This window comes from Toxotes jaculatrix, chromosome 3, assembly GCF_017976425.1.
Source record: "Toxotes jaculatrix isolate fToxJac2 chromosome 3, fToxJac2.pri, whole genome shotgun sequence".
NCBI lineage: Eukaryota > Metazoa > Chordata > Actinopteri > Toxotidae > Toxotes > Toxotes jaculatrix.
In genome coordinates this window covers 28,368,171-28,394,903 of record NC_054396.1, presented here as the reverse complement: position 1 = coordinate 28,394,903, position 26,733 = coordinate 28,368,171, and the positions used below count along the sequence as shown (strand labels likewise).

Sequence of the window (26,733 nt, the reverse complement as noted above, 5' to 3'; positions counted from 1 at the left end):
GTGTGCATGAGTGTATGTGCCTGTTTTCTTTTGGACCAGCTGTATAGCTTTCACTATAACTCAGGTGTTTTCTCGGCTATGGAAATGGAATTTTATACACATGCACACACACGTCAAAACACACACAGAGACTCTCCCAGAAAATCCTGCTTATATAAGCTCTGATGCAAAGACCAACTCTTACACAAATGGTATAGCACACACAAGTATACAAATATATGCATAAAGAGACAAGGACACATCAGAAAGTTACAAATATGCACAGATGCACATATCCATATGCATGTAAACCCAGCATAGTGTTAACATTGATGTGACATAAATCCACTGGATCAGTGGAAAGCCACCGCAGCGCAGCATGCATTTCATGTGCAAACACGTTTTCGTCTTGAAATCAATTTCCAAGACACTGATGTATGTTAAAAGGTTACGCAACATTATTCTGTCAGTTCACAAAGCAAGCGTCAGCGTTCTGTGCCCGGCCAAGGACAGCCTGTCACTGCTGCTCGCACAGGAGTCATGTTTTACCATGGGTGAGAGGCATTTTGTGGTCATTAGGTACACTTAGTTTAACAAATACAGTAACACACACACACGGACCAATGCAAAGGCATTCCAGGGACCTGGGAGCCCAAGAACAAAACCCAGAACCAAATCAGGAACTAAAATTCCCCTTTGCACTTTTCTGTTTGCCTTTTAAGGGGCATCTGAAAACATGAGGATAAAACAGAGCAATAGCTTTGTTTGAAGCTCTATTTTTGCCAGTGACAAGACTTCAGAGTCATCTTGTTCTCTGTCATTTACTGCCGAAACAGCCTGATGTGCATGGATGTTTTAAATGTGATGTGCAGAGGTAAAGTAGAGATGGATCATGTATTTATTTGGCTTTAGTGCTTAACAACACTAAAACAAGTAGGAAATAGTGCAGTTTCTTTCCCTCAGTCACACTTTAATCTATATACACAATTTGAGAATTTGGCTCCATTGTTCAAATATTCATATCCAGGCTTCTAATATTAATACCAGTAAAATATTGTGTTTGTTTTCAGTCTTAATAAATCTTGTTCACATGAAGTAGCATTAGTGAGAATTATCAGTACAGCACCTTTAGTAGTTTATGGATGGTTGGAAAGGGCAGAGTCTTTTTGCTGGACAGAAACTACAGCCCAGAAATGTTAATGTGCTGCGCTGTGATATACAAGATTCAGCGAAGACATAAAACCTTTCAGGTTAATACAGGATTAGAACCAAATAGTCCTTCTCACAGAAACCTGGAGCAGGTGACTATTCGTCAAAGTATGGAAATGGAGAAAGCGTTGCATACATTATCGTATTTGCTCAAACACTGACCAGGACCACCTCAGCTGTAGAAGGTAACAGGCCTTTATCTGAAGCAGGCCTCATCAGAAGAGACCTGTTTTTTAAATGACTACCAATTTTTACTTGAGGAAAAACTGCATTTTGGTGAAGTAACAGACTAGTTAACGAGTCCCTCCCAGCAGACCTCAGTGATGTGACATTTTGCTTTTTTAAATACGTCTTTTGGTGGATATTTTGAAGATCCACTGCGCTTGAAACACTTTAGCAACAAATGTGCTTCTGCACTGCAGAAGTGGAAGATGGTCCAGAGTCACCTCCTGTGCACAGTGCTCATAATTTCTATCCACAGCCCTGCTTGTATTGGAAGTAGTTTTTTCCACAGCATTACTGAAGGGCAATTATTTTCCCCAGTCCAGTTCAGCATAGCATTAGGCTGCATGTAAGGTGATTATGGCTAATGGTAGTCATTTTGTTTGGCCATAATGTGGCAGTGCTGGATAATTGAAGGTGAGAGCAGGGTTGAGAGATAGTAATTTTTAACCTTTATGTGCTCAGGGAAGATTGAGCCTCTGTGCTCTTTTCCAGCCCCATCTTGACTACCTGCTTACACAGCTTATATTCACATCGAGTGGTCTCTTATTCAAACTTCCTTTGACAAGTCGTCCTCTGGTCTGTCAATCTTGGACAGCGGTCATCAGAGGTGGAGCCTGTCTTTGAGCAGTCCAAACGTACAATTAAAATTGTTGATGATAAAAATACAGTGAAGACAAAAGCTTGTTTTGTGTTGCTCTCGTGATTGTGGTAGCTCCACAGTTCTTCTCTTCTTTATTCCAAGCAAACCAGGACTGCTTCTGAAATCACTGTCATGGAGAAAGTAATGTCCATAGTGTCCATTGCATGTACACTGCTTTGTGTGCACCGCAATGCACCACTTTTTATAGATGAGAAAATTACCACTGCGCAAGAGACAGCTGTCAGTGATGGTGGTTGATAAGTGTCTGGAATCTCAGTTCAGTGCTTACTATAGAGTCTACATCTACAGAGTGTCTTTGCAGAGGGAGAAGTGGACGAGTGAATGAGTGATTTTGGACACTGCCCAGGAGTGTAAAGCACTTCACTATCATGAGAGGACCCCCCCATAAAAACAACATCAACAAGACTCCAACAAACAATAACTGTAAAAGCTGGACAATTAAAAGAAAAAAAAAAGCTTGAACAACTTTTGAGTTTTTCCACAGTAGCAAAACAGACATTCATTTGTATGAAAATATTGCATGATATTACTTTAATCCTTCATGTCTCTTTTAATTATCTTCATGCATCAGGCAATAGTTGCCTAGACTGAGCAGCTGGAGGCAAACACTGCCTCCCTGCCCAACAAGGATATGAAGCTAATCCTCCTTTCTTAGCAGAGAGAAATAGGAAAGGTTTCTATCCCTCTGTAAGTCTTTCTGCTCACAAGTTCTCTCTCTCTTTGGTCCTAACTTGCAAGATAAGACTCAATTTTTGTTGAATAAGAAACTCTGTGGAGCAGATTTGTCTGACTGCTGTGCAGCTGCTTGGTGACTTCACAGATCACTGTGTAAGTAACTCAGGCACAAACAAACACCCACCTACACACACTCAGATGTGTCTGTTCGACTCTGCTGCCTGAACGTTTCAAAGAAAGTGGCTTTTTACATGCAAACACTGACTTATGGCCATTACACATTGCATGGAGACAGCCATGCACAAACACACTCTCTGGGCTGGACTTTGTGAGTCAGTGATTTCTCTTCCCTTGTCGGTAGAAGGGAGGTGAAATGAGGTAAGCCGCTGGGATACTGTCTAGACCAGTTGATCTTTGTGACCTGCAATCCAGATATATATTCTGCTGCCTCTCTGTCGTTTTCTCCATTTATCGCTCCTTTATTACACAGCTCTCTTGCCGTGCCTTGCCTTTGCTACCTCTGTCTTTGCGTCTTTGTCTTGTCTTTCATTCCATTGTCCTCTCCTCCAGCTTTCCCAATTTAAATTCAGTTTTAAATCATGCAGGCTGAATTTGCAAACAAATTCAGAACACTGCAAAGTAATTAAGCACATGATGTTTATCTTAGAAGTCTATTGGAGAACTCTCTTTGTTTGACAAACTCACTTTTTCTGCCTTGTTCATTCCTCATCTTTATTCATTCTTTACTCTTTTTTATTTACTCTTCCTGAGTCCATTTTCCTGCTCTCCTCTCACTACAAACTCCATCCTCCCTTTTTGTTCTTGATATTTGTCCCATCGCTCTTCATCTTTCATACAATCTGGAAAAGGCAGAGAAAAGTAACACCTGGTGCCTGAAGGTGTTGAATCCTGCATACTCATGCTTTCAGTCATGTATTAAACTTGCATTTAAATTGCAGAAAACAGTGCAAAACATATTTTAAACATGGGGTCTAGGTGCATGAAAAAGACAGTAGATACATTAGACATACAATGGACAACTTTAGTATTATCTCTCAATATGCCACTCTAATGCACTGTAATAGAAGACAACTGCAACAGTTTTGCATCTGTTGTTTCCTATGAAATACCTCATACTTTCGAGAACACCAGTTTTTTGTGTTGTGCATTATGCCCTGTGAGTAAAATAAGCCATTTAAAAAAAGTGAAACAAACATGTCAGCACCATCTTGTGCTCATGATGTTGTAAATCAAGGCTTTTTTTTCCCCCATCTGCAGACGCTGTTGGGCTCAAGGATCTTTTTATTTATTTTTTTGTTTTCGTCTTCTGATTTTCATCTACGTTTCCTTCTCTCTCTTACTTTCCTTTCTTTCGCTCCTCTGGACAACAGCTCAACTGCACTTGTATTTTCCATCTTTTATGCTAGCAGCTCACTGTTCCACTGCAGGCTGTAATGTGTTTCAAATATCAGAGCAATTTTTCATCCATACCAAAGAGAACTCCACTGGCCTGGCTCTGCCGCAGTAAAATGAAGTTGAACTTGACCTTGTCCTTCAAGACAGAGAGAAAGAGAGATGAACTTGTTTTATGTTTTTTGTAAATGCTACCTGCTCAGATTTCTGTCTTTGAGACTCAGACCTGGCTCTTAACCTTTGAAGTTGAAAGGTTTGCCGATCATGTTATCAACATTTTATTGCTGTGTAAATGTACAGAAACATGGTGGCTGCAACTAATACCTCTTCATGTTTAATGTGCATTTGTTGGAGTTGTGAAGTCCAGTTTAGAGAATGATGTATGGGTAATGTTACAGATTACTAGAACAAGCATGTAGCAGTTACAGGTATGTGGTGTTTACTGCTTTAATCCAAGTATGTAGGCAGTAATGGTTGTATTTTAATATTACCATGTGTAGTGTTTAGTGTAATTTCAATTTCAGTTATTGTCTATTCAAGATCTAATTATGTACGTGTGTATGTGTTTGAGTGGGTGTGTGCATGCACGCTGGCTGATGCATACTGTAATGAATAACAGTGAGTAGATGATGCAAATACAGACTCTCAGTTGTTACTGTAATGAAGTAATTTCTTTAGCGTGATTGGATTTAACTGGGGTTCAAGAATGTCAGTAAATTTTAATGCATTATCCTATGGCTACAGAAAAGACTTCTAATTGGCTGGCAGCTGTCCATCAAAACTATATAAAATTACATATTTTACATTTAATAAAACTTTGTAAAATTTTTGTAAAATGGTTTAGAATAAAGAAGTGCAGGTAAACAGACAGGTGCACTGGTTGTGTAGGAGGATCTGAGAGCTAACACAGCGATACTGTGTTAGCTGTGATGAGTCGAAGTCATCCATAACTGAGTCTTAATAAAGTCACAGGGTGGAAGGAGGGAATGTTATATAGCATACTGCCAAGCATGAAGGACTGCATTAACTGACACACTCACTGACAGTGTAAACGGCCTTCATATGTACACACACACACACACACACACACACACACACACGCAAAAAAAAATCCCAACACACTTGTCTTTCTCTCTCAATCAATGACTCTCTCTTATGCTGTAAAACACACACTCGCCACACACACACACACACACTCAGAGCTCTCCGTTTGTCTCTATATCACACACACACACACACACACACACACACAACCCGGTAACTGTGGGGTCAATAAATCTCCCCATTAGCATTGAGATGTCTTCATCATAGTCAGTGTTGTGGAGCTGCTGCTACGACTCCATTTCATGCCTGGCTTAATGCATATTTGACCTTGGTGAGCTTAGCACACACACACACACACACACACACACACACACACACACGTGGGGAGACAGAGAAAAAGAGAGAGAGAGATTCACATCTACACAATACCCCACATTCTGGAAGGTAAGCATTCACACTGGTGCAGGAACACAAACACACACCCACATGCATGTATATATGAACTTAGACATTGTTACTCAGACATACAACAGACACACACCTGCAGCTTCCAGGAACCCTGGCAATTTTTCAGTGAGACAAAGGAAATGCTTAAATGTGTTCGCACATTTCTTTGTGCGTCTGTAACTGACTGTGTGACCGTTGTGCCCTGTGGTTTATGATTTTTCTCAGGTTTTTGTGTTTGTCCCTGTGTCTGTGTCTTCTCATTCAGGAGTATAATCTTTATCTTTGTGTACGCTGTGGTGGTAGCGAAACAGTCAGTGGACCACAACTAAATACAGATACAGCACAAACATTATTCATTATATCTGGAGAGAGAAGAAATAAGAGAAGGAGTCAGCTAGAAAAACAAAAGTTAAAAGAGGGATGAGAAGAGGAAAAGGGATGACAAAAGAGAAGAGAAAGGGCCAGACAGGCAAGCAAAGGCACGGTGTCTCCCGCTGGTGTTCATGGGATATCTCTGAAAATGTCAGTGAGAAAAATACTTTTGGGGAGGCGAGGAAACAGCAGGCAAGTTAACAAACAAGTGGTTTCCGGCTCAGCTGGAGTGTAAACCCGAATGTGACTCTTTCTGGAGAAACATTAAAATAATAAAAAAATAATGGAAACCACGTAACTTAGCTCTGGAAAGTCATGAAGCAGCCCAGTCTCCCAAAAATAACATCCAGGTAGAATTCATTTTCATTATGAAATGTGTTTTGTAGGAAGCATTACACGAGTTGAATAATGAAAATGCTTAGGGAAAGATCATGGATGTCAAAGTTGATGTGTCTTCTAAAACCTATTTGACAAAGCAAATTACTCGTAGGTGGAGGAGGAGGAGGAGGACAGGAGTTACTACAGGTGAATGTGATGTGACGAAGTGCTGGAGTAAATTCAGCTGAACAGTTCTGGAGAGACAGGACAGACACAGGACAGAGACAGGACAACCGTACAGTACAACCCGGTTCTGTTTCAGTGGGCAGACAGTTTGTGTTTGTCCTGACCTTTCCACAGCTCTCCTTTTCTGCTCAACGCTTTACACCTGCCTTTCCCTCACCTTTCCACCTCAACTGTCTCCTATCCCATCACTCTAACCTGAACTCTTTTCTCTTTAATGCCCCTCTATTCCTCTCAACACCATCGACACATCTTTATTCTACCTTTTGCCTCTTATCCTATTTCTGTTCTTCTACCTTCTTCTTCCCCGTTCTCTCTCGTCTTTCCTCCTCTCCCCTTTTATCAGCTCCTCTCCTTTCATCTCCCTTCTTCTCCTCTAATTCTCTCACCTTCTCATTCTTTCACTCTTTTATCACTTCCTTATCTCTCACAAAAACAACCTGTCAGCTATTTTGAATCACTTTATAAGCCATTGTTTTTCCATCCCTTTTTCCCTTCTCCTGACCACACACACTCTCTGATAACACACACATTCAAATACACACACACACACACACACACACACACACACCCAAGTAGGAGCTGCAGAGTGACCCATGTGGCCGGCTCATTCTTCATTCGTTTAGGGAAGCCAGTGTTTAGATTGGCTTATGGAGAAGCCACTTTAGGCCACTAATGAATCCACAGCCATCATTAACATGCAAATAGCTCCATTAAGAAAACATCGAGTCATGCAGTTTTATATTACAAGCCCTTTTCTTTCTGAGACACTCTCACTTCAGTGAGTCTGCTGGCCTGGCTGGCTATCAGAAGCCATAAAGCCACAGCACTGAACAAAATATTATTTATTAAAACCATAATGAGAAAATTAAAACATGAGCTATTTCAGGTTTCACGACTGTTGAATAATGTTAAATTAAAAAAAGAAAAACAAACTAAAAAAAAAGCTTCTTCCACCCAAAACTCTTCACAACTTCAAACTAAAATCTGATTTTTTATTTTTATTTATTTATTTTTGGGGGTTCTCTGGTGCAGCTCTTGACATGTGACATTCCTTCACTCCTTCACCAGTCTCTCTGTCCCTTTAACCCTCCCTCCATCTGTCCTGACTAATAAAGCTCATTCACTCATCCAATCAATCTGGCATTCCTTTATTGGAGGAGAGATATTCCAATTAAGTTTCCTATCATGCCCACCAATCAGGGTTCAGGGTTTTAAGTGACTCATTTGACTAATCAGTTGTCATCGGTGACCAATCTTCTCTCGCCTAGTGTGTGTCCATGCTGCGCAGAGTGTATCAGTAGTGCACATAACTACTGAGTGTGTGTGTTGGGGTTGTCATAGAGGGGAGGTGTGTTGTCGTGGTAACATATTCCTCCCTCCCTCCCTCTCTCTCTCTCTCTCTCTGTCTCCATTAACAGACAGCAGCCAGCCATCGCTCGCCCAGCCCTCTCTGACCCTGCAGAGTTTTCCCTATGGAGGCTGTGAGTCTGTGGAGCTCTCCTACCAGAGTGGTATGTGCACAGGACTTAGTCACTTCGTTAAGTGTTGAGTTACTCGGCCAATCAGGCTAATCACTGTACCTGGGCTCACAGCACATGTTGGTAATGTTGGACTAGTAAACATACAGCTTTAGTGACTTTGGCAACAAGTCAGGATAGATAGTTCAGATAGTTATTCTGTTAATTATATTGTTTGATGGTTAAACAGTCAGACAAAACAAGCTAGTTATGTAGGAAATAATCACTTAGGTTCTTATTTGACTATCTTAATCAGTATTACTGTGTTGTCAGATGGTTGGAATAAGTCAGACTTATTCACTTAACTTTGCAGTTACACAGAAGCAGAAATAATAAAGTGGGCCTATTTATGTAGACAGTTCATCAGTTCAAAGGAAAAAGAGTTACTTTGGTACTTTAGCTAGCTGGTGTATTGATTGAGCATATGTTGATTATTTAGCTTAACAGGGCATTCACAACACGAAGACTGATTAGAACTGCAATTTGGCAAAAATGATTTTCAAGATCCATCCATCCCTCCATCCGTCCATCCAGCCATCCACCCACGCTTCCTCCTACATACTTACTGTATCTGTCCTCCTGTTTATATATTCATCTTTCTCTTTCCCTGTAAAATGTTTCTGCTCCTGCAGGTCAGTTCCAGGCAGGCCAGTTTCAACCGGCTATTCGAGTTGCTGACCTCCTCCAACACATCACCCAGATGAAATGTGGTCAGGGCTATGGTTTCAAGGAGGAATATGAGGTGAATACACACACACACACACACATATACACACACACTCAAAGAAGCTTATAATGAGTACAACCGTAAAATAGGCATCAATCTTAAGATAGACAACATTACAAGCCGCTATTAGTAAGAAGGTCAAAGGTCTGCAGCTACAGCGCCCAGATAATAGGTATAATAAAATCTCCCTGTGACCCCAGAATGTATAAATGTAACTGCAGGTAAAGCAATGAGTCAGACAGAGGAGAGTTTTCTATTATAATAAAAACATGGGTACAGCAAAGCCCTAAGCAAGGCTGGCGCCATGTCCAGTGTATCCTGGCCTCTTGTTAAGTGCAAGATGAGATATGCTTCAGCTGCCTCAGTGGAATTGCTGCAAAAAATGTAAAAAGTCAGAAGCAGTCAAGAAAAGTTTCGACTGAAAATGCATTTTATTTGCACCAAAATAAAAATGGCATTAGAGTAAACAGAGCAAATTCTTTTTAAGAATGAAAACCTGGAGGAGTTTAGATTTTCTTTCGTCATGTTTGAACATGTACTGGGGCTCAGGTTATCAGTTATGAATTTAAGATTCAATAAATTATTTGAAAACTAAATAAATAAATGATGTTTGCATCTCCAGCAGCATAGCCTGGTAATTAGATTCTTTGTTTTGTGAACGTGGCCTCTACATTTCCTCTCTTTCCCTGTCGCTTCCCAGTTGGGCAGCATATACATTTGTGTGTATGTCTGCGTATGAATGTATTTGTGTGTGAACGAGAGAGACTGAGGGATTGGATTTGGTTTTTGAGGAGGGACGACTTATCAATTATTAACTCTTAGCCTTATCAATATTGATGATCAGAGAAACAAACAGGCAGACTGTAGAACAAACTTTCTGGCTCTTACTTTCTGTTCTCTCTAGTTTCTCTTCTTAGTAACATATGATCACCAGTTTTATTCTTCTTTCTCCATTGGTATATCTTTTTTCCTACTTTTTTGCAAGTTTCTTTCTTCTTCCCCCAACCATCCTTTGCCCTCGCCATCTTTGTTCTGCTTTAATCTCCCTTCCTTTATTCTGTCTACGTTGTGCTTTGTTCCGATTCTTTCTTTCTCTCTCCTTCTCCTCGCCTTCCTGTCTATGTTTCTTTTCTGTTCCTCCCATCCCATCTCTCTCCCTTTTAAAGTCTTTCCTATTACTGTCTCCCACCTCTGTCTCTCTCTTTAATGTCTAAGACCCCCCCCCTCCCTTTTTTTCTTTACTTTGTCTTTCTCTCCATGCCTGGGCTGACCGTTTGTTTAGAGCACAGTTTATCACATACAGTCATTTTTATGATCATTGTTTGTCATGGGCATTCTACCATGTGCTCATTTTCCTTTCAAATCCTCATTCCCTCTCTTTCATTCAAAAGACAAAAGGCAGAGTCTTTTGTCTTTTGTCCTCTGTCTCGCTCTCCCTCCCGCTCTCGTACGAATGAATATTTTCTATTATCAACTCTGCATGCGTGTTGAAAATTGTCCCTCTGTGATGCCGTACGTTATATTTTCATTTGCTTCCTGTCATTTTGGTTTATACCCACTGATACGTTTCAGGGGAGAGCAAATGTGATTTATTCTCCAGAGTGTGTGTGCCCGTGTGCTTGTGTGTGCTTGTGTGTGTGTATGTGCCTTTGTGTAAGTGAGAGAGACAGAGAGAGACACAGAATGGAGTTTTATTAGTAGTGCTGGTAGCTGCCACCTGTCACTAACATCAAATGGAGACAGACATTTAAAGGACAGTATTCATAAACACAAATACACATTATACAAATAAAACATACTAAATATCCTCATGCCATGAGCATGAGGATATTTAGTATGCCATGTGTGTGTGTGTGTTTTGTGCATTTGTGTGTCTGCCACCACACCCCATATGGTGTCTTCTTGTCCCAAGCTCTCTGTGTGATGTGACCTCCAGTGTTGAAGCCCATTAACCCCACTAACACCGACAGCAGCCACACTGTCAGCATGTCGCTCCCCACTGGGATTACACCTTTTACATTTAAAGGGAGATTCCACATTGTTTGAAGCCTGGCCAGTTCATGAAGTTAGCTAGCTACTGTAGCCAAACCATTAATGCATTTTAGCCTGCACATAAACTCACCATGACCAGAGCTGGTTGATCAAACGTAACAAGCATTACATTGTCCCATCAGAGCATGTGTGACACATATGAAAGTTTAGAGTACACTTTGAAATATAATCCTGCCGGACACAAAATTCAGGTTCAAATAAAATACTTTAGAGGGGACCAGTGTAACCTCACTTCAAATAATTACATGTGTATTTCAAACAATTATATACTGTATTTCTTAATTTTAGTACAAGGTACTATATGGTCAGAAGTATATTCTGTGAAGCTGGATTAAAAAAAAAAAAAAATTCTTGTAGGGAACAAACGTGATGTAATTTGGACACATTTTATTCTGGTCGTGAGTTTTTTAAATAGAATTATTTTATTCATTTGAACCATTATTGCAGGAAAACCGAAGGACCCACTCACTGGTGTGACAGAGTGTGTATATGTGTTTCACATCCTCTCTCCACTCACCCCACACTGTGTCTTTATATAGAATATTAATAATCCTAAAAAGCGACAGAATTCAGATGAGAGGAGTTTGATTAAGATTGTCTTGTTTTTTTCAGGTTGAAAAAGGGCAGCCAGCCCACACCTTATGCAAATGTGCGCATGCACAGACACACACACACACACACACACAAACATGCACAACCCTCCTACAGAAGCCTCCTATCAAATATGTCCAAAAAGCATCCTTACATATTTTTCACACACACAATCTTGTCTTACGATAGTTCTTAGGACACTCATTCACATAATGCATTTCCTTGCACCTTGGCCTAAACCCAACTTGTATCCTAACCCTAAAAGTCGTAACCCTCAACAGCCTGTCAAAATTTTAAGGACCGGCCAAAATGTCCTCACAGCGATGGTTTCAAACCAAAGTTTGTCCACACAACCACAGAAAGACACTCACACTCTCACACACTCACACACACACACACACACACACACACACACACACACACACACACACACACACGCTCAGACCCATATGCCACTTTAAAAGAATCCATTTTCTGCTTGACTGAGCGATATGTTTAGGTGTCTGTTTTTCTGTCACAGTGTATTTGTATAGTATAGTGCGTGAGAATGTGCGTATGTGTATGTGTGTGTGTGTGTGTGTGTGTGTGTGTGTGTGTGTGTGTGTATGTAGGTCATATCACTGTCTAAAAATGAAAGCTGTTGTCTGGTCTTAAGCCCTTAATGGACTCAGAAAGGACTGTTCACTCGTCCCTACACAGAGAATGTGTGTGTGTGTGTGTGTGTGTGTGACCTCTTCCAGTGTGTGTTATAATGATTGCTCTAAAATGGTTCAGTGTCCATATGGTAACCTTTGTGAGTTGGGGTTTGGTTGCTTAGCACAAGCGTGTGTGTGTGATCTTACACACACACACACACACAACATCTTTGTATGTGCACATTTCACACATTTGGGACACGCACATGCCAAATTACAGACAGTACATTCTCAGACCCTCAAACTCATACACTCTAACACACTCACTTATTACTGAGTGTAGGCAAATTTGTACTATGCTATATGGGTGTTTCATTACACACACAGTGCATACATGCATACGCATGAACACACACACGCACATTTTGTCCTTGCTATGTTTGCAAGGCCTGTCACACGGGCCAGCATCACAGCAGGGAGTAAGGACAATCTGTCTTCTCTCCTCAAACAAAGGACTGACAGAATATTCTCTTTCAGATCAAACCAACAGAATAATGAACCAAAACTTTTTGTCGTTTCCCTGTACTTTTTCATTCCAAGCACCAAGGAATATGCTTTGTTCCATCCCTTGTCAAGTTGCTCCTTGCTGCTGATTGCGTTTTAATTTAGTGTAGAAATCAAATGCATTGCCTTTGCCAAAATTTGGAAGGAGGTTATGTTTCCATCCCTGCGTGTTTGTCTGTTGATTAGCAAAATGTCCCAGATTTGGCTGAAATCTGATGGACAGTAGCCTGGCCAAAGGACTGACCTGATTGGGACTGATAGATCTGAAATAACTTCTGTACTGTGTCGCCTTTTATACTGCACCTTTGTTTATACTTTAGACATTATATTTAGATTTCACACTTTGAATTAGCTAAGTCATTTTTACAGCCACTATTCTGCCCCGTGAGGCAGTTCTTAGTATTGGTGTAAATACTATACGTTTATATATATATATATACAGTGTATAAAAGGGTATTTAAATAAAGTTTAATGAAGTTGAATCACATGTGACCTGCCTGCAAGTCCTGCCATCTTCTGAAAATTCACTTCTGTTAAGCTTCAGTCATAACACCCTCAGTACCCTGAGTGGTAAAAGGTATGGTCTGTTGCAAACTGTCAGTTGATTGGCTTTTCCATTAATATTCATGTTACTGTTTCAACTTCTGCCGGCCCATGTGTCAGTGAACAAGCTCTGGGCGTCAAGCCAAATGTGCATGCATATTTCTGTGTGTTCATACCTCAATGTGAAACTATTTTCATGTGTATGTGTGTGTGTGTGTCTGCACGTGCATGTGTGCATGTGTATGTTCAGGCCCTGGCAGAGGGACAGACGGCGCCCTGGGAAACGGCCAAGAAGGACGAGAACCGCAACAAGAATCGCTATGGCAACATCATCGCTTGTGAGTACTGCAATGACACACATAGACTACTCCTGCAGGTCTTTGGCTGAATGTATATTCGTTTTGGTTTGGTCCGGTATGGGTTATATGAAGTCATTTACTGTACTTCCTGTGTGGTTTTGATTTGGTTTGGACTGATATATTTGGTGTGAACTTGATGTTTTCTTCAACCGGACGTGACTCAGAAACAGAAACTTGAATCCATTAGCTGTGCAGCCTGACTGAAGCTTGGATTGGTTTTCCTCATTTAAACAATAATTTAAGAACTGTTGGACTCTTTTCTTTCGGCAGATATTTATATTTATCTATGTGAGGTAGTGTAACATTTCAAACCACACTCAGCCCTGAGAGGGAGGGTTCTCCATAAAAATTCACTGTGTTTACTATCAAGAAGCTGTGGTCCATCTACTGCTTTAATAGAACATGCTACAGTACCAGGTATATTGATACCGTACTTTAACTGGAGGACACAGGTCCAAACGTCTGTGTTGGCAACAATCTGCCTTGCTGAAGTGTCCTTCAACAAGTCACCGACTGACTCCTTCCAGCTTCGGGTGTGTCTTGCTGTTGGAAGTCCCCACCTGCTGAGAGCCAGATGCCCATAGAACTTGGTTCTGGTGGATGAATCAGTCAGGGTTATAACATTTGACTTGAACATTTCACATTCTCACTACCTCTGACAGTGAGACCAATTAAATCAAAGCAAAACAATGTGTTTAACAGAAAACAGCAGATTAATAAACATATTTCCATAGATCCATTCTTTTTCAGGATGCAGCATCAAAGTCCATCCAAACTCATTTCCTGAACTTCTGTAAGTCTGATACAGGAAACTACTAAAAAATGACTTTAAGTTTGCAGAGGGATTTTATTCCAATCCCGCCTGATGATCAAAGCCTGCAGCCTTTATTTTATTCATAGAGACTTTTGTCAAAATGAAGCTTCATTTTGGAGCAAAGACAGGCTGCTGTAATGATGTGCACAGTGAGGCGTACGCTGCATGTAGTGTGTGTGTATATGTGTGTGTGTGTGTTTGGCCATTAGAGTATGAATTAAAATGTGAATATGACACTGTGTAATGTGTTTCGTGTGCACTAATGATGCCTGTCTGATTCTCCTGTCGTTGCACAAGCCAACCTCAGGCCTCGGTTAGAATGGAACAAGAGAAGCAGATTGTTTGGTTGAAGTTTTCTTAAATGGTTTAGGCGTATGTGTGTGTGTTATGCGTATTTGCGCGTGTGCCTGTGCACTCACACCTACGTGCACTTACATGCCATACCAATATGATACAGAAGATTGCGCTTCTGGGCTTACATTTTGCAGTTCATGTGTGTTTGCATGCACAGATCCATGCACGTGTGCACGTCTCATTAAGAGGGTTTAGATGTCAAGGCAAAGACACTGCACTAACCTGAAGGCTTTAAAATGAAACATTGTGGTGAAATGAAATAGCCTGACAAGGACTTGATAGCCAGCAGGAATTATGATAAATTTGCTATTAGTACAAATCCTTTAATTACAAGGGCCTGGTAATGGAAACTGTCCATCTTGCTTGCTGTGATTGTACAAAGGCTCATTTTCTTGAGAAAATGTTTTAAAAGGCCCCCAGGGAAATGACTTTGTATGCTGTCTTTATTAGAACAAGGAAATATGGTGAGACAGGCGGACCAACCAGCTGCTGCTAAAACTTTAAATATGGGTTAAAGGTTCTTCTGTCTTTTTTCTTCCGTCAGGTTGAACTTTAATTTGCCTTTTGAAACGAGGGATTTGCTTTCTGTTTTGGAGCTAGAGAGCTGAGAACAAATTCCCTCACAGCGGGATACATTCTCTGTTGCACACTCTGTATATGGGACTGTGTTCCCCTGCCACCAACCCCATTCTTTACCTCATTGTTAATAATACTTTTGGTTGTTTAAAACTTTATTTTTATGGAACATTTCTTAAGCAACATTTCCAAAGTGCTTTACATGATGAAAAGTGACTGTACTGAAACTTGAATGTATTTTCATAAACAGAATTTATGGAAATCATTATACCTAAGGATAATATTAATCCTAGTCTTTGCAGTAGCAGGTGGTGCTAGTGTGGAAATCTTGCACTGAGCACTGTGGGCCACCCAGCTGGATGGACGCCTAACCAACCAGTAAAGAGTGGTTAGTGGTTTAAATGATGAGTTTACTCAGTGTTTCTTTAAACACCTTTTAAACATTTGCCATAGACGTGTAAATGACACATGATTCTGCAGCTTGACGGCCTATTTCCCCCCTCAAACTGACCAAGTAACCAAATTCAGTGAAGAGCTAGAGAGATATCTGATGTTTTAAAACAGCTGATGCGGTTTTCCAGTTTGAAATCCACAAAAAAAAGAAAAAACAGAGGAATGGCTGAAGCGAGGTTTCATGTTTAAGTCTCACTGAAGAAGAGATTCAAATGACATCTATGTTTACTGGTTAAAGTCTAATCCAGTTATTTTGGTGTCCGTCCAGTGACAGCACCTCTAACCCAAGCAAATGCTCATTGAGCCTCGGCAGATCACAACAAGGCAAGCTAAATTTGTGGCCCGGCTTTGCGAGACTCAAGCCAACACCCAAGTTCTAGTCCTAAAAATCCCCTCAGAGGCCGCTGTGATCTTTCAGTCCTTGTGAGAACATTTGACTCTCTATGATTTCTCTATCACACTCCTCTTTCTCCCTCCTTCACACACACTAACACATAGTTTTCACTACCTCTCTCTCTCCCTCTGACTCAGTTGGGAAAGGGCTGATTTGAGCTGAAGTGTTAACACACTCTTCCTCCGGACATCTGCCAAACAGAAAAGGTTGATGCCATGTTTGAAATCCCTTCAGCACACTGAATAAATGTTAATCAACCAGCCTCCTGTCCTCCCATCTCCTCAGCGCTTCTCCATCCTCTCTTCCTCTCCCATCTCCATACTTCCACTTCCAACTTTATCCCCTCCCTCTCTCATCTTGTTTTCCTGACGCTTTGTTTCTCCTTTTCTCCCTCTTTTCCCACTGATCATCTTCCTCTGCCCTTCCTTTTGCTCCATCTGCTCTCCCCCTTAAGTTTTCCAGTTTTCCCCTCTCATCCCTCCTCCTCTCCTGTCCATTATATTTTTTCTCTCTCTCTCTCTCCTCAACTTTCCTCCTTTTCCTTTAAATTTTTACTTATATTTTCACCTTCACCATTTTAAATCCCTCTCTTCTGAACCTTTCACTCCTATGCTTCTCCCTTTCACTCTGCTCATGCCTCCCTCTTGTTAGCTTTTTCTCACCTTCCCTTCTTTTATTCCTTTCCTCTCCTCTCTATTCATCTCTTCATACTGTCTGATTACCTCTGACAGTTTATGGGTTGAGGCAAAGCGCAGTCCTGTTTCCTCATTACAGGCATCTGTCTGCTTCTATTTCCTCCTCCCTCACCTCCTTCCCCTCCTCTTCACTTCTTCTTCTCCTTCTTCTTTCTTCTTCTCAGCCCTCTCTCAGTTCATAGAACAACCTTCCCATATGGTCATTTATAATTCAACAGAAGCATGCCTTCAAAACAAACAGATTTATTGGCAAGCATTTACATACGTGCAAAGAAAGGGTATGAGTACTTGTGCACAAATGTGTGTGTGTTTGTGTGTATATGGTGTATTTATACTGTATGTGTGTAGGTCTATGTGTTATCAAGGAGAAAGAGGTGGTGTGTTGAAATGTTTATGGTCGTGCTTGTGTGTGTATGTTTTATATTAGTCTTCATGTGCGCTCTCACACAGCACATTTGTGTGTATTTATATGTGCTTTTTTTATGTTGTTCTGTCAGTCAGCTTGTGTTTGTTGGGATGTAAACATACATTTGATGCTTTGATGTTGTGTCATGTGTGTCAGGCTTTGACACAGACACCACAGTTGATGATACAGCGAGTACTTGCAGGGCTGTTTGGTGAACAGCTGAGCCACTTTTCTTTCTGCTGTTCTGTTTATGTCCACCTGGCTTATTATTGTGAACCATTTTGTTCAGTAGAAAGTTATTTAAGTGGGAAAATAAAGCTCTCCAAGCATGGCTTGGCCACTAATGGACAATAAGTTTACACAGTGTATTCAAAGGACGTATTTGTACCAACGACTTCTCAGGATGTCTCATAATATACAAACCAAACCAATCCTCTGCTCTGGAACAGTTTTTACTCTGACAGAGTGATGCAGCACAGCTAATTAGCTAAGATGGCTTCTCCAGTCCCGCTCAGCAAGTAGGCTTACTACTGGTCAATGGTGCAAATTCGCATGTCAAAGTTGGACTTTGTGTGGAACATTCGTGTGGTTTATTTTGACTTCCTTGAGCTAATCCTCAGATCCACTGGAGTGATTTGATTCCGGTCTGGACACTTTCTGAATGCACTGTAACGCAACATACAGAAACAATCTGTCTAACTTGCACATTTGTATTCATCGATTTGAGCATTGATTTCTTCACACCACATCTTTTTTTCCATCATTGGGAATACTGCACAATAAACCTCAGAAAAATCAGAGTTTCTTTATTGAATGGAATGTTTCTCTCAGACAAACAGTCTATCATTTTAATGTCTTTAAGCCATTTTACTCGGGAGAATTTTGATTCCCTTCGCCCCCTCTGCTCTTCTGCAGAGAACAATGTGACTTCCCAAATATAGATATACCCACGTCTCTAGTGCATGCTTATTCAGCCTCTACTGCACTTTTGCTCCACTAGGGGCTGATTGAAAACTCATAGGCTGCAAGAAATATTTTATAGTTAATTTCTCTGTATATGTAGAGACTCTGCATCTGTCTTTCTTCCTTCTCACTAGTCACTAAACTTTATTTTCTCAGTTTTCGCTCTGTTATTGTGAATGAAGAAACAATTTAGAGACAATGGGATGTGGAAAAAGAATAAAAAGAAATGCACAAAATGACACAAGGAGGAGTTAAATCTGTTTGAATTTGAGAGAAATTCTTGCTTGTACCACAGCTGCATGACTTTGTTTTATTCATTCATGCAGAGACAAGAACAGAAATTAAAGATGTCTGGAGAAAAACATGAGAAACCCTTGGATTTTTCTGGTTTTGGAAATTTGAAATTAGTCCCTGAAAACACCACTCAGTCAGTTTATTGGCTGCTTGTAGAGACTAAACGCAGACTGGAAAAATATTTAAATGCAGTAGTCATATTAAAAATCTGCATCGTGTTCAGTGTTAACACATCCTCATGCCAAACTCTTTCTCTTCTCATCTTCTCTCTTTGTGTTTCTTTGTTTCCCTTCTCGCGTTTTGTCCCTATGCCCACGTCTGTCTTTCCTCTCTCTTTTTCTCCTTTTTATTTCTTGATCTCTCCTCTTCCTACCTCTGACTTCCTTTCTGAAGTTAATCTATTCACTATATTTTCTTGCATCTGTCACTCTCTCCTATACGTCTCTCCCTTGATCTCCTCTATCTCTTTTTCTTCTCTGTCACGAATCTCTTTCTTTCTTTCTTTCTTTCTTTCTTTCTCTCTCTCTCACACACATGCACAAATTCACCTCAAAGCCCTCTCTATATTCACTAATGTGTACCAGCGTACAGGTGAATGAGAATCATTACACAGGCTGTCAGTCTTTGCAGAGTGAGGCAATGTTCCTGTGCATACACACACACACACACACACTTCATCCAGTGTTAGACTTCCAAGCATCACCGGCATAATCAGTATCCACCTCCTGCATGGAGTTGCTTCTCATTACAGTGGAGGTTGTGTGTGTGTGTGTGTGTGTGTGTGTGTGTGTGTGTGTGTGTGTGTGTGTGTGTGTGTGTGTGTGTGTGTGCGTGTGCGTGTGAGAGACTGAGAGGGAGGGTGAGGGCATCTTGTTTCTGTGAGTGTGTCCATGTTTGTCTGTGAAACAAACAAAGCAAGGGAGGAAGGTTTTGAAAACAAGCACAACCGGTGTGTATTTGTGTGCGAGTGTGATTGTGTGTGTGTGTGAGTGTGTGTAAGTGTGTTACCTTCATATGCAGCTGTAGATATTGTGTCTCCCCTCCTCCTCTCTTATCCATCCTGGCACCGATTCTCAACACGTCTGCCGAGCTGCTCTGAAGTCAGAACGCCAACAACTCCTCTGAAGTGTTTGACCAAAGAACCACAACAAATATTAGCATCCCCCAAGCTGTCACACACACACGCACACGCTTTCTCGCCTTAGCATAGTTGTGAGGACACTCGTTGGCATAATGCTTTCACTAGCGCCTTACTCTTACCTTAACCATCACAACTAAACGCCCAATCCCAGGCCTTACCATAAGCCTAACCCTAAAACCAAGTCTCAACCTTCAAACAGCCCTTTTAAGCTGTGAGGACAGGCGAATATGTCCTCACAATTAATGTCAAACCAAAATTTGAGCACACAACCATAGAAGGACAAGTAAACACACACAGACACACACACAGCGTTACTTAAAGAAACACACGATCTGTACATACATGGCAGCACATTCAGTGAATAAGAAAGTCCCATACCTGCACTGCACACAATGCACACACACACATCATACACATACACACACTACAGTCAGGCTTGTACAGATCACAGCAGTGTAGTTTGTGCTTGATTGCTTGTAGCAGTGCAGCACTGCTGCAACATTATTCCACCCTACAGTGAGAAGAATTTGTGTTTTGTGATTTTTTGGAAAATTCCACTCATGTTTCTCTTTTCTCATACTCTTCTCTCAATGCACAGGCTCATTTCAAAATAAATCTGTCTTGCTAAATGTTTAAAAAATGAAGAGAATGCTCTGAAACAGATGCTACATAATTGTGAGCAAGAGCTCTAAACGGCTTAGGGGGAAACTCCACTGACTTTATGCGTGACGGTCTGTTTGCAGTTGTTGGAGCTTCGTGAAGTCTGATAAATTGCATAGAGTGATGTCACTTCAGGCAGTTAATCAGACTCTTTCAGAGTGCAGTGTCATGCACACACGGACAGCTGAAAAATGTGCGTCGACACAAAACGGCACACGCCTGTGTGTGTTTCACACCTCATTCTTCAACCCAGGGCATTAATATGCTGCTATAACAGAATCCACGCTTGTGTGAAACCTGTGAAAGCTGCAGGACTTTGGAACCTGGCTGCAGAGATCTGCCCCTGGCTGTCAGTCGGCATTTCAGGTCATCTCAAAGGTGTAGGCTGGATCAAAAGTACACAGTCATCAAGAAATATTAAGAAAATGCTGTTGACAGAGTGACACTCTTTTCATTTTTGATAATATAGCTAGAAAGTCTCAAAATATTGTAAATAAATAAAACAAGAGGCAAACAGAAAGAAAGGGACTCTCAAGGAAAGACTGATTATGTTTGCCCCCTCCCCCCCCACCACCACCATCAGATGATGAAATGGTTTTTGTTGCAGCTCCCAGTGGGAGGTAAGCACACAGATAATGGTGATAATGAGGCTGATTTTTAACGCCAGCGGCAGTATTATTGATACTGTTGACGTTGATTGCTGTTAATCATTGTTCCTCTTCAGAAGCAGTTGGGGGTAACAACGACACGGTAATAACAATACACGCAGAATTTTGATGCTGATTTTTAACAGTTGCTGTTTATCGCCAAAAAAAAAAAAAAAAAGCATCAGGTTGTGGAGGGGGGCGATGAAGTAATGAGTTTAACGATGATTGTATCTTTAATTAGAAAGTGGAGGATTATGAGTGATTATATTTCATCTTTCTAAATCTTCAGGGGGTTGACAATTGGATATTCGTTGATAGCTGGCAATGATGAGCCGTGATCATTGACAGTGTGTGATAATTGATTGTTGATGAATGAATCAGAATTAATGGGATGTACTGCTGTCTAGACATTTATAAGATAACAACTGAAGAAGGACTTAACTTTCTTTTTACCCACCCATCCACTGCGGCTGGACCTGTTAGACCACCTAGCGTTCTCCTTAACAACTAAGTTTCTGTTTTAAAAGAATCAGGCTACTGTTGTAAGACTTTTGTCTTGGATTTCTACGTCGAGTAGGAAACTCAGCTGAGCTCAGCAGTTTTATTCTATAAAGTTGAATAAACGTGCAGCCGTCAATTTGTTTTGGTTTTTGAAACAGATAAACGTGTTTGAATGAGTAAGTAAATGTTTCTTTAAGAGTCTAAAGGGTTAATAGTGATATGAGTAAAATTCACTTCTTGGACTAAATGGATGCCAGACACTTATTTTTTTTAATTTTCCACATTTGTATAGCCTTAGTGAACCCCACTGTAGTTGTGATACACTGATCAAGAGGCTGCTGTTCTTTCTTTCCTCCTTCTCTTTCTCCTTTTCCAGCTTTTCATGCCCCCCCCTTCAAACCTTCAAACAGCTGGAAACTGCATCTTGAGGTGTGTGTTTGTGTGTATGAGTGTCTAAGTCGACAACATTCTGAGTTGTTTGACACACCAGCTGCAGGGAGCTCTGGTCTTAATAAGCTATTACACACTATAATACCCTCCAACACACACACACATGCATGCAAACAGACCGAGGCAGGGGTACTACACACACACACACACACACATGCATACATAGTTGCTGACACTGGAACACACACATCACTGGAACACTGAAACACTACCGGAGTACTTTCAAAACGGCACACACACAAACCTTTCGACACACATCCTAAAGATGTTCCAGAACACACGAGTACACAGCGAAGTGACGAAAGACACACTTTAACACACTTACACGCTACTCAGTCTCTCACACACACACACTTACACTCAATCACACATGCTATTAAATTCCCTAATGCCTTGAGCCGGGCTGACAGCGGAGTGTATGCGGTGAGTGAGTTGAGCTCCATAGGGAGTTAACTGATTAAGTATATCTGTGACAGACACAATCCCTGCTTAGTGGCTACTGAAAAAAAAGAGGCGAGAAGAGCAGGGAGAGGAGGAGGAGGAGAGAGGAGATGAGAGGGAAGGAGAGGATAGAAGAGCGAAACATCTTGTTCAGCAGTTTCAACTTGCCGCTGTGAGCATTTTTTTCTTCTCTGTTAAGTACCAGCTCCATCTGTTTATGTGGACGTTTAACTGAGTTACGTCTCCTTTCAGCAGCGAAGTTAACGACTAACTTGTCTTGTTAACGTGTTGGATTGTTGTTTTTTAACCTTTGCTCCATGTGTTTCTGTATGTAAGTGTTAAGTACTTGTGCTTCATAAAATGTGACGGGGGGGAGGGGTAACATTTAAAAAGGGGGTATGAGGTACAATATTTTAGTAGCAGATATCTCCCGTCATGCATGTATTCTGCATTAGAGACACTCTGTGCTGTGGTATTATCCATCCTAGTCTTTCACCAGCATTGTAAAATAAAACCTAATGGGCATGTTGAAGCATTACATTTTTCTCTCCCCAGCAGCCAGCTCTGTTACACTTTCTTGCTCTTTTCAGGCAGCCAGAAAGACAATGAAATATAAAAGGCGCTAAGTGAAGGTTTTAACTGCCTCATAACTCAAATGACCGTAATATATCTGCAGGAAGTTGATAAGGTTTTTGTTCAATATCACTGACCCTGCAATTACTTTGTCCAGCACACTTGAAAACAAAAACCTAAGCCAGCCAGAGTTTTAGTCACTTTAGGTTTTAGCTACAGTCGTTTCCCCAAACCAGAAAGCCTTTGCCACACAGCTATTCAGTGTAGTGATATGTTTGACTTTCACTTGACATTTCAGCCTACCTTTGATAGCACGTTTTTTTTATCAAGTAAGTAACAAAATGATGTTGTGTCTGAATTATGTGTGCTGAGAATATTTTCATTTTGGGTTAAGGAAGTTAAAACAAATCTCAAACACCCACAAGTTATATTGTGTATACCAAAAGAAAATGACCTCTTGTAGGAATAAATAACAAAACAAACAAAACAAACAAAAAAAATTCCCATTGCCATTGTTGTTGGGGAGAAAGCTGAGGCAGGGATTTATAGAAGAATAAAATCCTGCTAGTCTCTAATACATGGTTCAGAAGGGTCACAGATCATTTAAATTTTCAAATGTGATCCGAGCTGGGCCACGCTGGGTAGAAGAATTTCATCAGTACTGTTTTAAGTGGAGGATTTTGGTATTATATAACCTTTTGCCTCATCAAGCGAGAACAATCTGGAGTAGACATTGGCCTTATAAAGCAATAAAATGGCAATATATTCATGAAACTGGAACATAATGAGTCCATAGATTATCTCCTACTCTAATTAAGATGATTGCAGAGTATTATGTGGGTCTTACTCTTGAGGATGTGTAATATAAAACCTCATCGTGACCTTTGATTTTTAAAAGCAACCAGAAACAGCTGCTCCTGTTTGCTCTTGTAGTACAGCAGCAGTCATTAGGCCCCGGTGGCTCCTTCTCATTTTATTTGTGTACAGTGGCTATGTGCAGGCTTTCAGCACATACAATCCGATCTGATGCTTCCAAATTACAGCTTTCTGCTACATTCAGCTGCCCCGGCAAATCCCTCCAAGATAAAAACACAGAAGTCTATTTTGTTTGGCCTTTTCTGGACCCCTCAAGTTAACAAGTTCTCCCCGACAAAACTTTTACAGTGGCTGCTGGGGTAATGACAAGACTTGGGAGAGAAGAGGGTAGGAAAAAAAAAAAGATGAGACAGAGAGAGAAAATGGAACCAAACTAAAAGCAGAGAGCAAAGAGGAGAGGGAAGGAGAAGGTAGGAAAGGAGAGGGGAGGGGGTAGTTGCAAGGTTATGAGGAGAGGCAGACTGAGCAGAGGAGTGGAGCTCATTAATGAGTAATGGGTTTGTGGCCCTTTGCCCTTGGACACCACAGCTTCTGATGACTTTGTTGTTACTCCAGCGCTGCAGACACCAACGTGAGCCTGTATGCACATATCTACTCTGTAAATCTATTTCTATACCCAGATCTAGGTTTAGATCCAGGAGATGGGGTTGAGCAAATACATGATTCAAGTATATTGATCTAGATCTGGGTCTGGCAGCCACAAAGCTTTAGAGCTGAGACTTTTGGATGTAGTCTTTGTTTTTTTATTTATATTTGAAATAAGGATAGGTTTGTAACATTAGGCTAAAGTGACTGGGAATGAAATCACTGATTTTCTGTCAGTATTTGAGCTTGTCACTGATTTTATATGTCTGACACCACAATCTTTCTTAAACTTCCCGTGTCCTTTGTTCGAACAAACATGCACACATACTGTAGACTACACTAATTAAGAGAAATCTTCAATTCTCTGTCTCTCACTCACTTATGCACACACAGAAACACACACACACACACACTGTCAGCCTCTTCAAACCTGTGGCTTGTATCCAGATCTGCAGTGTTTGCAAGCCAGTACCTCCTGCCATCTCAGCCCAATTAGAAGCTCCCCTCCCTGGGCAGAGAGAAGTGGAAAGGGCCCCTCCCTCCCCCCAGCCTCATATCGGTGGCTCTCGTATTATGACAGCCTCTGACACTAGCCCTGTGTAATTACTGCTGTCTGAAGGAGCAAGACAGTATGGGGCAAGAGAGGAAGAGGAGGAGTAAAAAAGGTAAATGAAGGATGAAAAGAGTGAAAGAGAAGAGTGGAAAAGAAAAGAAAAGGCAGACAGAATCAGCTGAGAAAAGGATGAAGAAAAGGAATGGAAGAAGAGGCAAATGAGACAAAGAAATGGGGGGAAGGAAAAAGTGGTTGAAGTCAGAAAAAGAAAAGAGAGAGAGAGGAAGGGAAAAAGCAGAAGGCTGGCAGACTACCCCCTGCTGTGTTTGTTTTTACATGAAGGGAATATGTGTGTGTGTGTGTGAGAGAAAGAGAGGGAGAGAGAAAGATGTTGAGTGTGTGAGTGAGCTGATAGCTGATGACAGTATCTTGTACCGGCAGAGTGGAGTCATGCTGCCATCATTGTTGCCGCTCAGCCAGAACTGGAAAATTACTCTGATAGAAGCTGTACAAATAATTCTTCTCAAGGTGATCCTATAAATGATAATCAGGGAGTGGATTCATTGCGAGACTCCAAATTATATGCATATTCTGTTTCAACATTTTATGTTCAGTGATAGTATTTGGTGCCACTGGAGCAAGTTATGTTCGTATAGTGCAGCAAAAAACTGAGGCTGTGGAGCTGGGCCTGGTGGATAAGTGATTGCCTTCAACACCAGAGATCCAGGCTTATGTCTCATACACTGAGTGAGATTTACTTCTTTTGGGAGATGAATTGAAGTAGGCCTGTCTGCTTACCAGAGTACTGTGCTGGTTTCCCCCAGAGGGAAGACACTTGGAATCAGACTACACAATACGTCTGCCATATTAAGTGGTCGTGGTGCCTTTAATTCCTGATAGTGATTTGGCCAAGAGATGCATCAGACTACAGGCTGAACTCTGAACAGTCCTGACCAGTCAGCTTTAGTTCTGTCATGGCTTGGTGATTGGAAAGGATGAGACAGAGACAGAGTTACGGCTTCAGAAATTTTAACTATCACAGCATCTGAAGAATCACAGACATCTTCAGACAAGATGAGACAAAACAAAAACAAAAAACAAAAAATCAAACATGCTAATCTAGGTGTCATGCCTTCATCCTACATTCAGAGTCCATGTTCCCAGGTTAAGTCAAACTATGGAAAACAGCTTGCCGTCATTCATCTTTTAAAAACTTTAAACCAGTTTTCAAGTCAGAAAGAGAGATAGTAAAGACATTCTGCAAATTGGACTCCATTAACCGAAACTTTGCAGATTGATTCATAACATTAGACAATGAGATTTAAAGGTTTATTTTTTGAATCAATGCCACTATGCAATTTTCTGCTACTTATTATTATTTTTACTCCACCGGATGAACAATTTTGTGTCAGGCCTGAATAGAAAATTCACACATCTATTCTAAGATATTCACAAAAAAAAAAAAAAAATGTTCACGCCTACTTGACAAAATGATTGCTCCCATGCCCCCACTATAAACACAGACGAAATGGATTGCAATTGAATGTATGAGTCATCGACCACAGAGTAGATCTGCTCACATAAAAGCTCTGTTTTCAAGGCACAATTCCTCTTTGAGACAGATGAATTTGAGCTTTGATTCAAAGTGAGCAAAAGAAAAAAAGAAAATCTGGCCTTTATTTTTTTCTTCTATATGATAACTGTAAAGCTATATGTCCAGCTGTTCTGTTGTAGCATATAAACACCTTTTCAGTGCATAATTAGCTTTTGAAATAACAAC

At 40.8% G+C, this 26,733-nt stretch overlaps 1 protein-coding gene across 1 annotated transcript in view; it reads left to right on the top strand.

Moving 5' to 3' along the window:
- The window catches only part of ptprt (protein tyrosine phosphatase receptor type T), a 216,002-nt gene that overhangs the window by 145,573 nt on the left and 43,696 nt on the right, over nt 1-26,733 (top strand). The window contains exons 16-18 of the mRNA XM_041033529.1: nt 8,008-8,100; nt 8,754-8,848; nt 13,469-13,556. Of these exons, the coding sequence (XP_040889463.1) occupies nt 8,008-8,100; nt 8,754-8,848; nt 13,469-13,556 (276 nt within the window). The remainder of the gene's footprint in view (nt 1-8,007; nt 8,101-8,753; nt 8,849-13,468; nt 13,557-26,733) is intronic.